This window comes from Mycetomoellerius zeteki, unplaced genomic scaffold, assembly GCF_001594055.1.
Source record: "Mycetomoellerius zeteki isolate Tzet28-1 unplaced genomic scaffold, Tzet1.0 scaffold72, whole genome shotgun sequence".
Lineage (NCBI taxonomy): Eukaryota > Metazoa > Arthropoda > Insecta > Hymenoptera > Formicidae > Mycetomoellerius > Mycetomoellerius zeteki.
In genome coordinates this window covers 964,255-980,292 of record NW_017257742.1, presented here as the reverse complement: position 1 = coordinate 980,292, position 16,038 = coordinate 964,255, and the positions used below count along the sequence as shown (strand labels likewise).

General features: G+C 36.0%; 1 protein-coding gene across 1 annotated transcript; it reads left to right on the top strand.

The window, feature by feature from the left end:
- The first annotated feature begins 222 nt into the window (after positions 1 to 222).
- On the top strand, positions 223 to 15,140 carry Syn2 (Syntrophin-like 2). The gene is given in 12 exon segments (XM_018458307.1): positions 223 to 285; positions 1,786 to 2,045; positions 11,586 to 11,690; positions 11,817 to 12,015; positions 12,474 to 12,498; positions 12,500 to 12,570; positions 12,662 to 12,823; positions 13,222 to 13,406; positions 13,513 to 13,671; positions 13,778 to 14,002; positions 14,087 to 14,290; positions 14,656 to 15,140. Coding segments are annotated over 11 exon segments (1,506 nt in total). The 5' UTR covers positions 223 to 285; positions 1,786 to 1,982; the 3' UTR covers positions 14,764 to 15,140.
- The last annotated feature ends 898 nt before the right edge of the window (positions 15,141 to 16,038 follow it).

The window sequence follows — 16,038 nt, the reverse complement described above, 5'->3', positions numbered from 1 at the left end:
CTTCGCCGATGCCCGGAGGCGTCCCGTCGCGTCGCGTCGTGTCGCGTCCTCTCCAGGGACCCCAGGTCGCACGCTCGCTTCGCCCGTCGTCAAGGACAGGTCCAGCCGATCGCGTCGCTTAGGTAGGACTGTGAAACGTTCGAAGGGCAGAGCCGACGGTCTCTCTGTCCTGCGGTCACCGGGACCAATTGACTCCGTTCGCATCGTCGTCGTCATCGTCGGGGCGACGAGTCGCTTGTCTCGAGGCAGGTCGAGGGGTCAAAACCGGCGACGTTCCCGATTCCGGTGAGTTCAGTAGAACACGCGAGAAACGACCCTGATGGAGCACCGGCACTCCGGAGCGGGTCTTCTCGAGACGGGACGACGGTAGAGGAATTTTATTTTTTGAAAGTTTCCGACGAAACTTGCTAAGTATTTTGCCTACTCAGGCATCGACTTCGCGTTTTTATTTCTCTGCGGGTATCCTGCGGAAGGTATATTTCGTTTATTATACTGGCCGTTTCGCCTTCGGGAGCTCGGCAAGTTGCCAATCGAGGAAGAAGAAGATAGAGAAACGCGAAAAGCGTTTCCACAAAAGATGCAAATCTTGTCGCGAATAGAGCAGCGATCATGTAACTTTTCTTAGCGTAGCTTCCCAGCAAACAGGTTGACGTTATTCGTCGTCGTTTTGACATCAACATGACATTTAAAAAATGATCTAGTAATCATTTTGGGGCCATTTCGACGTCATTTTGATTTGAGAGTATAAAGTTCTGCTTGAGCATAAGTTTCAACCCAGCAAACAAGCTGACGTTATTTGTCGTCGTTTTGACGTTAAAGACGTCAACATGACGTCGAATGGCTCCAAAATGACTACTAAAAGTCGCGTTTATTTCGGTCATTTACGATTCATTTTAACGTCATTTTGACGTCATCGTGATTTGTTCTGCTTAGATTGTGTCCACACTTCATCCGGAACATTCTAGGAACGTCCTCGGAACGTCTTTAGGACGTCTCGTGGAAGTCTGTGCTGTATGAGTGGAAATCGCTCCGAGACGGAGACAAAATTGATCATTCGATTGTCAATCGATTAGTTGATTGAGCCGTTCAAATACGATTTGTTAATTCTTTCTCCATCCGAGACATTGTAACGATTTCTAGCATTGTGAACAAAAGGCTTAAGAAACGAGATTCCTTCGGAGATCTCGAATTCCCAGATCGGTTCACAGAGCACGACGCTGTAGCCTACAAAAGATGCGCTTCCTGTCGCGAGCAGAAAAGCAATCATGTAACTTTTATCTTGGAGCAGAAGCGTGAAAAGTCAAAAGTTTCTTTCCCCCCCCCCCCCACCCCCGTACAGACCTTCAAAGGATATCCTGAGAACATCAAGAAGACGTCTCTACGTTAAGAACGTTCTCGGATAAAAGACCCGTTTTTTTTCATACCCCAAGACTGAACTCGCACTGTTCTTTGAAAAGAAAAGGAAGAAAGATGAACCGTACAAGAAGTTCAGTTCCGGGGAAAAAAACAGGTCTATGGTCTGTTGTGTGACCTTCATTGACAACAATTTCCACTTTTCACGTTTCCGCTTTAGGAAAAAATAAGTTACATGATTATTACTCAGACGTGGTTCGTCCAAACTTTTGGGAAGATCACTCTAATCTCAGAGAAGTCGGCACGACGGAGGGAAACCTTCGGAACGATTATCGCGGTCGCGAAAACCGGAAACACGCCGGTATCAATCCCTCTGAACTCTGTGACCTCTTCAGCATGGAAGCTATCTAATACGGTTTATTTTTCGTGTAGGAAGCTAGCGTGCCATGAAGGCCCGTCGTCGTCGCCGTCGCGAGGAATGACTCGCTGCTAGGAAGTCGTGATAATTGCGTGGTGCCTGCTGATGTCAGCGGTGACTACTACGAGCCTCGTCGCCGAGGTCAACGGGAGCAGCGGAAGGAATCTTCGAGGATAGGGTGCAATCACCTCATTGATCGAGCGCGAGAATAATGAGAATCAACGCGACGAAGATGAGCACTCCGATCGAGGAGAAGATTGACCAGAAGCTGAAGGTACGGACTTACTCGGAGGATTAGAGGAACCAGGATTAAGTCGTTCTCCATCTCTTCATCTTTCTCCCTTTCTTACACTCTCCCCCCCCCTCTCTCTCTCTCTCTCTTCCTCTTCCTCGTTGTCCGCCGATCTTCGATGATCAATAATGTATCTGCACTCGTATTTGCACTTGGCCGCATGCTTCGGATGCAGCACGCGTGCATTAATCCCGATCGGGGAAGCGTCTCGAGGAAGTGCCGCTCGCTATGCGGCGCAGATGTGCGGCCGGATATTCCTGGATGGCCTCTCGTGTATCGAACACTTCGTGTCTCGGGGGCGAAATGAATCGAAGCTCCGACTCGGAATTAACTTGACAACTATACTCCCGAAGGATCGATTCAAGATCCTTCGATCGATAACACTTCCATCCAGTTGAAACCGAATAGGTTCTAATTTTTATTTTCTATTTTCTAATTTCTATTTTCACCTTCCGTTTCCCTTGATATTAAGACTCGATATTTTAAATTTGACGTTATTTCTTTAACTCTCTGGAGTCGAAGATGAGTCTATTGAACTCACTCGATTATAAATCTCTTTGTCAAAATGTGAAACAATACAATTTTTATGTTACGTCTGCAAATTTTGGTCTCATTAAATTCTTATTAAAATATATTTATAGCAAATTCGATTGGATGCACTTCGGTGCGTACTGGGTACACATTAAAACCGTCGTACACAAATTGACGTAAAAATGTGGGTTTGATATACCTAAATATAGAAATGAATTAAACCGCGAAATCCTCAATCACTTTATTGTGCCGGTAAAATTTGTATTTTATAAACCGAAATATTTGCATTTCACTTCTACAATACATTCAGATTAAATCAGTGTAAGGCTTTTAATATGCACCAGTGCGCGCTGTTCAATCGAATCCGTTATTGATATTTCTTCTTTTTTTTATACGAGGTGTACCGTTTTGATTTCTTGAAATTGATTAGAGTCTTTTATCAATTATTAATTATTTTATAAATTATTTTATAAATTATAATATAAATGAGTCTTACAGACCCAGCATCACGGAGAGAACTTTTTGCTGAAGTATCTAAAAATTTAGTTAAATACACGTTTACAGAAAATAATTTTGTTGGACCATTAAAATATAAATTACGTAGGAAACTCAAGCATGAGCAGTGCTGCAAAAAGTTTCGTCATTCTAGCAACCAGCGTCCTACATAATTAGTTTGATGGTCCAACAAAATTGTTTTCAGATATATCTGTGTATCTAGCTAAATTTTTATTTTAATAAAACTATCTGTGCAACAACTGTGTTACAGATTGTGACTTCAACTCCGGAGAGTTAATACGGATTTATATGTATTTCCTTGATATAATATGATTGTATTAATAATGACGTCATTCATTTTTCCTATTTTTTCGTTACGTTTTAAATTTGAGAAAATTTAAAACGTAATATAGTGCTATTTGCAGAAGGGTTAATTTCATTTTATCTCGCCTGTTTCTGCCTAGCGTTTTCGGTTTCGTTTATCCGCGTTTTCATTCAACGTTAATATACGTCACAGTCACGGTGGCATTTGCCGCTACATGCTATGTACGCGAACGAGGGCCTGGGTGTTTTTGCATACGATAAAAGCGGATGAAAGGTCAAAAGAGCTGTGTATGCGACCGTGGTGCAATTTAGCTGGGTCGCGTTGCACGTAACTTGCGACGGTCTCATTACCGTCGTTCTCCCGGCGTAGATACACATACAGTACGTATGTACTGATGAAGTAATATCATTGGAATTTCCCATAATTAGATGGACATTTTTAAACCAGTCAATCGTTCGTGTATATAGAGATAATTTAAACTAATTTAACGCTGCGAGAAGGCAGCCGGTTTAATTTGCTCATCTCCCAAAATGAAGCACAATGGCACGTAACAAATTAACTTTTAAAAACGAATTCTTCTTCATTACATAAGTTAACTGTTATTTCGCTCTGTATGCGCGTGAAAACGGGACATTCTCTCGTAATTCGAAATGCAAATAAATGAATGGATTTTAACATTTCATCGTATTTTTAGACATTAATCGGATAAGAGGACACGCACAACCGAGAGTGTTGTACTTCGGACTTGTGAAAATTTCATGGACCAGTATTATCTCGTCAGTCGTCATCGGTTGACGTATCTCGCTAATCGCTCCAGTCGCGTGCACATTCCTATGTCATCCTGATTAAATTCCCAGCGCTACAGGTGCACGAAATGTTTTTCGATCGCACGACATTAACGTTGTTAATCTCCCGTGAAGGACGGATGGCTCGCCGGAAAATAGTGAGGGAGGTCTCGCCGCGTCTCCCTTCTACGGTCTCTTATGCGGAATCAATCGTGGCCTCATCAATTTCCTTTTAAATTGTAACTATACGGTATAGATGTAGTGATAGACTGTAGAATCGACACCGATATTGGTAGAATCGATCCGTGGCCCATTCTCATAAACGTCGGTTAAAGATAAGTTTAGGTTCTTACATCCCCACATTTCTAAGTCTTTGTTCTTGTAGTTGGAAAATTTATGTTAAATTTAACACATTTCACGGTCCACCCAAATTTTTGTGTTAATTTAACATAAGATGAGTATGCTAGAAAGTAACATAAATATTATGTAAAAAATTAACACAAAAAATTTAATACTGACACAGTTTGTAAGCAAATTGTAGAAGCATATTTCTTCAGTTAAATTTAACATTTATAATATGTTAAATTAACACATTTTATTTATTTATCTTAGAATTTATTTTTTTAATTCATTATTTTTATGTTAATTGTTTACTTATAAATTGTGTGATTTTAACACTTAGAGAAATGTTGAATATTAATATAATACAAAATGTTTCAGTAACATAAAATCACATTATGTTAAATTAACACTCGGACATTAAAATTCAACACAAAAATTTTAATAAGTCGATTTTAACACGAATACATTTTTAACTGTGTTCACTGGATTACATTAAAATTTCTTTCTTTCTTTTATGCGGCGCCAAACTTCAAATATATATTTATTTTATTTTAAGTACAACGAGTGTATATTAGTTCCACCAAGAATAGACTTTAAATGTATATGAATGTAAAGCTGGAGGGAAAATTGGGAGAAATCGGCTTAAATCTTTGCTAACTTTAACGAACGCTCGTACGGGGAAATTGGCCCCCATGCGTCGAAATTGGCTCTCCGGACGCTTTAATATCGCTGGATTCTACACGCCGGGGTTTATGGCCTGGAAAACCCCAAATATAGCGTTTAATTGATGTCTTCGCAGAAGCGAGCCTTATCGTTCGCTTTGATAAACGCTCCCGCATACCGCAAATTGGCAGTTCGGTGTCTGCCGTCCAACACGACTCCGTGGAAAAGATCGATATCTTCTCCTGCCGCCGGTACGAGCAACGCTTAATCACTTTTACGTTAATAACGGAGTAATGTCGTATCGTACTTCTGAATTATAAATTGGTATATCCAAAGATAACGTAACGCAGTGGAGTTTCGTTTTTATCTTCTCGGAAGCGATTTTGTCACGTTCCAGCAAAGTTCTTTATTCTGTGTATCCTATAACGATCGAACGTTTCATGTTCATTTTTCGATGAAAAAGAGAGGAATACAAATGACACGGACATCGATCATTTTTGCGCTGCGCATTTTCGGTCATTACAGAAAAGCCTGTCAGAACGAGAGGAATGCAAAACCCGATAATACTCAGCGCGATGTAAATTTGTAGGAAAATGTACGCAACGGAAAACGTGTAACTTCTGTCGAAATTGGAGTTGAACTTTTGCTCCGTCATTAATTTTACGCAAATAAAATGCAAAATTAACGCACGCAATTACGCGGCATATAACTCACGACGAGAAAACGTTGTAATAAGATTACGAAAAGAATTAATTGACGATGATACTCAGCCATTATTAAAACGTTCGTTTAAAATGAAAGAACGATTTTGCTGAAGTATCTAAAAATTTAGCTAGATACGGATTGGAAAATAATTTTGTTAAATTATCTAAATAATTAGACATAGGAAACTCAAACATGATGAGCAATGCTGCAAAAAATTTTGACATTCTACACTAAGAGAAAAGAATTTTGATATTTTTATAACTATAATTACATGTTATTATAATTATAATCAATCTATTATAATGTTATAATAATATATATAATAACTATATGTATAGTTCTATCAACAAATATACATACGAATAGTTGGCAACCAAATACTGGATACTATAAAGAATATGGTTACATTTACTATAATTTAACTATAATTTATAGTAATTTTATGGGGGACAACCATAAAAAATACGTTAAATTAGAATAAATGCAACCATTTTAATGATAATAACAACTATAATTATAGTTATTTTTTTGTTTCCAATTATATATTTGTTAACAGAATTACATATAATTATTACTGACTGATATATTATAATTAAATTATAACATGTAATTATAGTCACAAATATCAAATATTTTTCTCTTATTGTAGCAACCAATGAACGTTCTATATATTATAGTTATTTTGATAATCCAATAAAATTATTTTTAGATCTGCATCTTTTAAAAACGAATTCTTCTTCATTACATAAGTTAACTGTTATTTCGCTCTGTATGCGCGTGAAAACGGGACATTCTCTCGTAATTCGAAATGCAAATAAATGAATGGATTTTAACATTTCATCGTATTTTTAGACATTAATCGGATAAGAGGACACGCACAACCGAGAGTGTTGTACTTCGGACTTGTGAAAATTTCATGGACCAGTATTATCTCGTCAGTCGTCATCGGTTGACGTATCTCGCTAATCGCTCCAGTCGCGTGCACATTCCTATGTCATCCTGATTAAATTCCCAGCGCTACAGGTGCACGAAATGTTTTTCGATCGCACGACATTAACGTTGTTAATCTCCCGTGAAGGACGGATGGCTCGCCGGAAAATAGTGAGGGAGGTCTCGCCGCGTCTCCCTTCTACGGTCTCTTATGCGGAATCAATCGTGGCCTCATCAATTTCCTTTTAAATTGTAACTATACGGTATAGATGTAGTGATAGACTGTAGAATCGACACCGATATTGGTAGAATCGATCCGTGGCCCATTCTCATAAACGTCGGTTAAAGATAAGTTTAGGTTCTTACATCCCCACATTTCTAAGTCTTTGTTCTTGTAGTTGGAAAATTTATGTTAAATTTAACACATTTCACGGTCCACCCAAATTTTTGTGTTAATTTAACATAAGATGAGTATGCTAGAAAGTAACATAAATATTATGTAAAAAATTAACACAAAAAATTTAATACTGACACAGTTTGTAAGCAAATTGTAGAAGCATATTTCTTCAGTTAAATTTAACATTTATAATATGTTAAATTAACACATTTTATTTATTTATCTTAGAATTTATTTTTTTAATTCATTATTTTTATGTTAATTGTTTACTTATAAATTGTGTGATTTTAACACTTAGAGAAATGTTGAATATTAATATAATACAAAATGTTTCAGTAACATAAAATCACATTATGTTAAATTAACACTCGGACATTAAAATTCAACACAAAAATTTTAATAAGTCGATTTTAACACGAATACATTTTTAACTGTGTTCACTGGATTACATTAAAATTTCTTTCTTTCTTTTATGCGGCGCCAAACTTCAAATATATATTTATTTTATTTTAAGTACAACGAGTGTATATTAGTTCCACCAAGAATAGACTTTAAATGTATATGAATGTAAAGCTGGAGGGAAAATTGGGAGAAATCGGCTTAAATCTTTGCTAACTTTAACGAACGCTCGTACGGGGAAATTGGCCCCCATGCGTCGAAATTGGCTCTCCGGACGCTTTAATATCGCTGGATTCTACACGCCGGGGTTTATGGCCTGGAAAACCCCAAATATAGCGTTTAATTGATGTCTTCGCAGAAGCGAGCCTTATCGTTCGCTTTGATAAACGCTCCCGCATACCGCAAATTGGCAGTTCGGTGTCTGCCGTCCAACACGACTCCGTGGAAAAGATCGATATCTTCTCCTGCCGCCGGTACGAGCAACGCTTAATCACTTTTACGTTAATAACGGAGTAATGTCGTATCGTACTTCTGAATTATAAATTGGTATATCCAAAGATAACGTAACGCAGTGGAGTTTCGTTTTTATCTTCTCGGAAGCGATTTTGTCACGTTCCAGCAAAGTTCTTTATTCTGTGTATCCTATAACGATCGAACGTTTCATGTTCATTTTTCGATGAAAAAGAGAGGAATACAAATGACACGGACATCGATCATTTTTGCGCTGCGCATTTTCGGTCATTACAGAAAAGCCTGTCAGAACGAGAGGAATGCAAAACCCGATAATACTCAGCGCGATGTAAATTTGTAGGAAAATGTACGCAACGGAAAACGTGTAACTTCTGTCGAAATTGGAGTTGAACTTTTGCTCCGTCATTAATTTTACGCAAATAAAATGCAAAATTAACGCACGCAATTACGCGGCATATAACTCACGACGAGAAAACGTTGTAATAAGATTACGAAAAGAATTAATTGACGATGATACTCAGCCATTATTAAAACGTTCGTTTAAAATGAAAGAACGATTTTGCTGAAGTATCTAAAAATTTAGCTAGATACGGATTGGAAAATAATTTTGTTAAATTATCTAAATAATTAGACATAGGAAACTCAAACATGATGAGCAATGCTGCAAAAAATTTTGACATTCTACACTAAGAGAAAAGAATTTTGATATTTTTATAACTATAATTACATGTTATTATAATTATAATCAATCTATTATAATGTTATAATAATATATATAATAACTATATGTATAGTTCTATCAACAAATATACATACGAATAGTTGGCAACCAAATACTGGATACTATAAAGAATATGGTTACATTTACTATAATTTAACTATAATTTATAGTAATTTTATGGGGGACAACCATAAAAAATACGTTAAATTAGAATAAATGCAACCATTTTAATGATAATAACAACTATAATTATAGTTATTTTTTTGTTTCCAATTATATATTTGTTAACAGAATTACATATAATTATTACTGACTGATATATTATAATTAAATTATAACATGTAATTATAGTCACAAATATCAAATATTTTTCTCTTATTGTAGCAACCAATGAACGTTCTATATATTATAGTTATTTTGATAATCCAATAAAATTATTTTTAGATCTGCATTTAGCAAAATTTTTAGATACTTCAGCAAAACTATTCTTTCTGTATAAAATATAGAATGTGATATTTGCGGGTGCCTTAAAAATATAAAGTCATAAATATAGTTATGATATAGAGTTTATATTACAGCTTATATTAAAATATATTTCACGGATTTCATGAAAATTTATTTCTCTATTTGTAGAAACGTTACTGATTTGTTTTTCATAATTCTATAGAACCTCGACGCTTCAGCGTTCCGATAATAATTAATTAGCGTCGGATTAATTGGAACGGACAAATTGTTAACGATGATAAATGACGCTGCGAACTCGTTTACTAAAAATATAGCATATATAATTGCATTAAAATAGATCCGCCGTGTCCCGTTTTGCCGATTTAACGGGCTGAGAGTCTCTCGTTTATCGGCCATCGTTTCCGATTGTCACTTAATATACATAGCATGCGCAATCGACAAGTTTAGCGTCTCTTCGGGACATTCGAGGACCCAATCTAGTGCAATTTTTCTTTGACACGAGCGAAATCGATCTCATTCGCTGTAACGCGAAAGCGTAGATTTAGTTTGCTCTTTTTTCGAATACTTTTAAAATTAGTTTTTCATATGCATGGCATATTAAATTCCCGTGAAATGAATTTGCCCGACGTATATTTTGTATCCTGTTTTCTTTGCATTCCAATTTTTTATCTAAAAATGCAACGTCGATTAATGCATAATAATTATTCTGCCTGTCCTGTAAAAGAAAAAAAAAAATTGACGATGTTCGCGACGAAACTATCTCTTCGTCGATATTTTTCGTGAGAACAGTTCGCTTTCCGGATTGATCAAAGAATTCATCAATTATGAATAGCTCGTTGAAATTCTCGCTGTCAAGTTGCGATACGCCCGCGAATGCTACCTTCCTTAATCATTTAGCTATTCTTCCTTAGATCACTTATAGCTGTCATCATCGGGGAAAAGAGTATGACCGGAATTGGATTTGCAGGAGAATAATTTAGAGAGCCTTCGTATTGAGAAAAGGAAAAATCGATTAATTGAACAAAGACACAGCGAGTCGTCGTTACACGGAGGAAACTGTCCTCGTAGATATTTGCAAATCACGAGGACGGAACGTGGTTACTCTCGAGCCGCATGGCAAATTGACAAATATGAATTAATTTAAACCGATCTATTGCGGTCTTGCGGGTTAACTGTAGCGTGGGGGTGGATTGTCGGTTCGCCCGGCGGCAAATGGGAAATAACGTAATAACGATAATGCTGTTTGGACTAATTAAGGCCGATCGTTGCCCAATGAATACAGATATTCCATTAAGAATTTATCGAGATACTTTCTCATGCATAAATGCATGCTCGGCTGTACAATGACACTGCACGGTTTAATCAATCAATATTGCCGGAGCTCATTAGTTATCGTTATCACTGTAATACAATATAACAACAGCGTTTTTCCCTTTAATCTTCGAACTATTTCCGCATCGAGTGCATCGTTTCTGAGAATTCTTCTAAGATAACTTTTATTCCTTCTCTTTGCAATCCCCCGGGTCTTACTTTTCCTATTTCAATTTCCTGTTGCAAACTGCTTTGTTGAGTTAATATATGGAAGATTGTATCATACATATTATTTTTAGATGTAAAAATTGTCACAATATTGTATACTTCTAAGAAATTGTCTTGACAAATTAATTTGTTGAATGATGAACAGTCAATTAATGCGATTGATCACAATTTAATATTTACAAAGCAGAAATATCCCGAATATATTATATGGATAATTTGCAGAGGTCGCGATATCTTTAGGCTGTCCCTGTGACATAATTTGGACATTTCTGCTGTATCGGTAAAGTCAATATAATTTGAACATTTTTGCTGTATGTATATATAAAGTCAGTTCATATTACTCCCTTCAAAAATGACACAAAAAATTGAGTATCTCAAGCTATTTTTTAAAAATGACATTTGATTCTTCAAATCAACACAAAAGATTAGCAATTAACAAGAATCAAATGTCATTTTCGTTTTACAACCCTTAAAAAACTATTCTTTCTTATGACGATTTAAAAACCTTTTTTAACTGTGACGATTTTGACAATTTTTAATGTAGCTAATTCACTGATAATTTTGGTAGTTGATAAGATAATGTTTGAAAATTGTATTCTTTGAGTTGTATTTTACTTTTAAAATAAGGGAACGATATATCTTCAAAGTCCTTTTAGATATAAACGTATATTTTTTCTTCAAACATTTCCAACGAATAAAGTGGAAGCAATTTTACGACAGATAGCTTTTGTCAATTTGATTTTATTATCGATAGGTGCGGACGGGGATGGTGACGGTCAGCGATGGAAAGAGTAAACCCGTGCCGATGCGTTTGCACTTGTCTATGGAGGTATTGAAGCTTCAACGGGAGGATCTCGAGGTAGAGTGCCTTTCGATAACCGTGTTATCATCTATTTCCCGAATGAATGATGTTCAATCGTCTCCCGCCGGTGCTTTATCGATCACGGGCGATATAAAACGTGTCAAAGACAAGAATACATTTTAGCAGGCAGCGAATCACAATAAGCCACCCTTGGACGCTAAGGAACGCATGGTGCAAATCACCAGGCAAAAGGTCGGTGGTTTGGGGCTGAGTATAAAGGGTGGAGCGGAACATAAGCTTCCTGTACTCATATCGAGAATTTATAAGGGTCAGGCCGCCGATCAGTGTGGCCAGCTTTTTGTTGGGGATGCAATTATTAAAGGTATTAACGACAAATAATTTTCATGTCAATATACAGATTGTTATCAAACTTATCACCAGTGCGAGAAATATTATTTTATATATTATTATTTGTATTGCCTATTCTATGTATTACCTAAAGGATTATTTTTTCATTCAAATAATGATAAAATATTTAATAATATAAGCATGATATCCGCTATTAATACTTGTTTCTTATTATTTGAATCGATTACAGTTACGCGACAGTTGACAGTTTCACGATAGTTGAACGGCACTATGTACAATTAATGATTATCGATTTCAACTTCTGCTTCTGCCAATGCCCGTACTTATTGAAACGAAAGTTGACTTCAATTTTATTCCACATAATATTTGCAGCGATCAGGATCTACCACATACGATTCTTTATTTATAACAGTGTTATAAACAATAGAAGAATATTTTAGATTACGTAATTCGTCTTCTATGATTCTTTAGTGAATGGCGAGTATATCACGGCGTGTGAATGCCGGTGATATAGTAGTTCTAACGGTCAAGCATTATCGAGCGGCCAAACCATTTCTACAAAAGAACGGTACTGCATTATATATTATATATTGTCGTAAAAAATAACATATGACAATGAGAGTTCGTGCATCCTTTTGATATTTTAATCTTATCAACAGAGAAGGAAGAAAAGCTAGATAATGTTGCCAATGGTACGGCGGAAGACGGATGGATATCGCCTAACAGACAAGGGGGTAGTCCTAGATGCAGTCATAGCCGTCAAAGTTCCAATGCATCTTCCAGTTCGATGCAATATAAAAGATGGGTGGACGTAATTACAGGTAGCTATATGTGTATCAAATATTTAGAATCTTCAAAATCAAATCCTCTTTCGTATCTTTATATCCCATTTAGTGTCACATATGTGAAAATTTGGATTTTACTTTATATGCACGGAATATTTTAAATATTAAAAAAGATTGCCGCAATCAATGTGTCCATGATGCTAGAAATCGCTCCGAGATCAAAGATGAAGAAAGATTTGACTAATCGCATTGGTTGAATTGTTCAAATGTGATTTATTAATTCTTTCTCCGAGATCTTGGAGCGATTTCTGTTATCCTGAACACAAGACTTGAGATTAACTGTAAGAATTTGAAGTAATCACAATTCAGATGCCGAATATGAAAGTAGGGGCTCTTGTTTGTAGTACATAATAATTAATGTGACACTTTTTTAGTTCCGTTAATGATGGCATATGTGACGAGATACATATTCGGCACTGACAAACTAAGGAGAAACGCATTCGAAGTGAGAGGACTTAACGGGGCACGTACAGGAGTGATACATTGCGATGATAGTGCTATTCTCAGCCAATGGTTAAAATATATAACTGATAACATTACAGGATTGACACATTTGCAGGTGATGCAAACAATATGACTGTAATATTGCCATGTTTTTCTGCATGTAAAACTTCAAGTTGTTTTATTAATTAACTATTTGATGCTGAGCTTGAATTCAATTCCAGATGAAATTGTACAATCGTAATTTCGGAGTTGGCGAACGCATAGAGTATATGGGCTGGGTGAACGAAGCAGTGAGTAATAGCAATCAACCCTGGCAGAGTTACAGACCGAGATTCTTGGCTCTAAAAGGACCTGATCTATTGCTATTCGAGACACCTCCTGTATGTGTCAGTTCCTTTTATTTTAGTAACTTTGAACTTTTAAAAAGTTGTCGATTTATTAATATGATGAAGAATTGAATTAAATCGTTCTTATTGTTGTTTCCAGTGTAATATAGGCGATTGGTCACGCTGTGCATTGACTTTCAAAGTGTACCAGACGATGTTCCGCGTGATGCGCGAATCGGAGAATGTGGATGAGCGGCAGCATTGCTTCTTGGCGCAGAGTCCGGGAAAACCACCGCGTTATTTGAGCGTTGAGACCAGGCAAGAACTTCTGCGGGTCGAGGCGGCGTGGCACACCGCTATATGTTCAGCTGTTGCATATTTAAAGGTCCGTTATGACACGCGTAATGATTTCTCCAAATTATTTTTATCGTTATCATTCTTCTCTCACGTCTTTCTTTTCTTATTGCAGAGTAAAACATTCCCGGTAACTTTCAACAGCAGAAGTGCCGGTCTAACGTTAGAGTGGACTCAAGGATTTACGTTATCGTATGAAGGAATCGGCGAGATCATGTGGCGTTACAAGTTTTCTCAATTAAGAGGGTCCAGCGACGACGGTAAAAGTAGACTTAAATTGCATTTCCAAGAGCCAGACAGCATTACTATCGAAACGAAGGTAAATACAAATTTTTGATGACTGAAAGATTTATTGCGACACTGTAGTCCAAATCATTCTTCTTTTAAAAGAAGATTAAATATAATTTCTCGATTGAGAGATTGCTCTTTCAAATTTATGGGTAAAAATAGATTAACCTTTGCAGGAAGGCTTTATAGTGACGCTGAAACAATGTCATATTTTTAGGCAAGAAGTACAATAAAATAATGAATAATAAATCTTACTTAAGGAAAAGGTGTAAGATTTTAAAAATAGACTTCCATTCCTTAACGGTTAAAGAGATCAGTGTTGCATTCAATCTTTCAACTTGCTTTCCTTATACGCATAGAGGAATGTGTATTTATGTTTTGCGTACATTTCAACAGGAATTGGAGTGTTCCCAGTTGCAAAACTTGTTGTTCTGTATGCATGCGTTTCTTACCGCGAAGGTAGCCGCGGTAGACCCTACGTTTTTAACGTCGACCACTCCGTAATGAGATGTAATATAAATTTAATAACGTTATTGCCGACGAATCACCAAGTGGATCACTTTTGTGTTCTGTTATCGTTGTACGGATTAGATCGTGCGCTGAAAAGTTGCTGGGAAATGCAAGAAAAGAACGAGGAAGAGAAAGCGACAGAAACTAGTCAATATCCAAAAGGTATTTTTATCGTTTACATATAAAAATCACCAAGCGGTACTATATACTCTACTCATCCTACCAAAAGCCAATTTCATTAGTATATATATGAATCTAACGGCTATTATCGTATTGTACGCATGTAAGTATAAGAATTCTCGTGAGTTTCTAGAAGCAACAGTAATATATTTATGAATGCCCAACTACGATGTGATTATGTTAACTGCTTTTGCTACACTGCTTTTGCTATTTATTCCTTTTTGAATTTTTTTAGGAACACGTAATCTCAAGTATATATGATTATATACATAATTTACTCCTACAAATGCATTTTAATTATATTTTAGTAATGCTGTTTCAGCTAGAAATAATATCTCAGTTGCGCTTCTGTTATAATATCGTGTGTCTGAAATCTTAAGCTGATAATTCGAATTTATATATATAGGAATCAACACACAAGTGGGTTCATGATTTTTAAGTTACAATAATAGCGAATAATTTTCTTAGTTATACAACAAATTATTTGTATACTTACATTGTATTGCGTACCATACATATATACAGGTGCCTTAAAAACCATGAACAAGAAGTAGCTAAATTAAAGGAGGCATCAACTTTTCGTTTCTCATCAATGAGAAAAGAATCGTATTATACATTCGTATATTCAGAGTATTTATAAAAAAGCAAGAGTTATTGCATTTCAATACAGACGTTCTAATTTGTCATCTTAATGAAATGCTTTAAAGAGTATAATTGAATTGAAAGAAAATAATATTGATTCGTCCATCCGACAAAATGTCAAAATAATATAATATATAATTGCTCTACAGCAATAAATTATAATCTACAATTAGACGGCTCACTCAAAAGTAACGTCGGATATTGAAATAGTTTGTTTATCGATACAGTATTATCGATGGGGGCAATAAGTTCTACAAATTAAGCATGGGTACCATTATCACATAATCCTTCATTTGCAAACTGGGTCTTTTTTGCCTAGTCTAAATTTTTTTACTGTTCTCGGCTTTCAAAAAAATTCAAGATTTCTTTCCAATATTTTAATTACATTTACTAAATAGTTTTTAACTCAAATATTAAAACCTTTAATTGATAAAAATTAAAATTTTG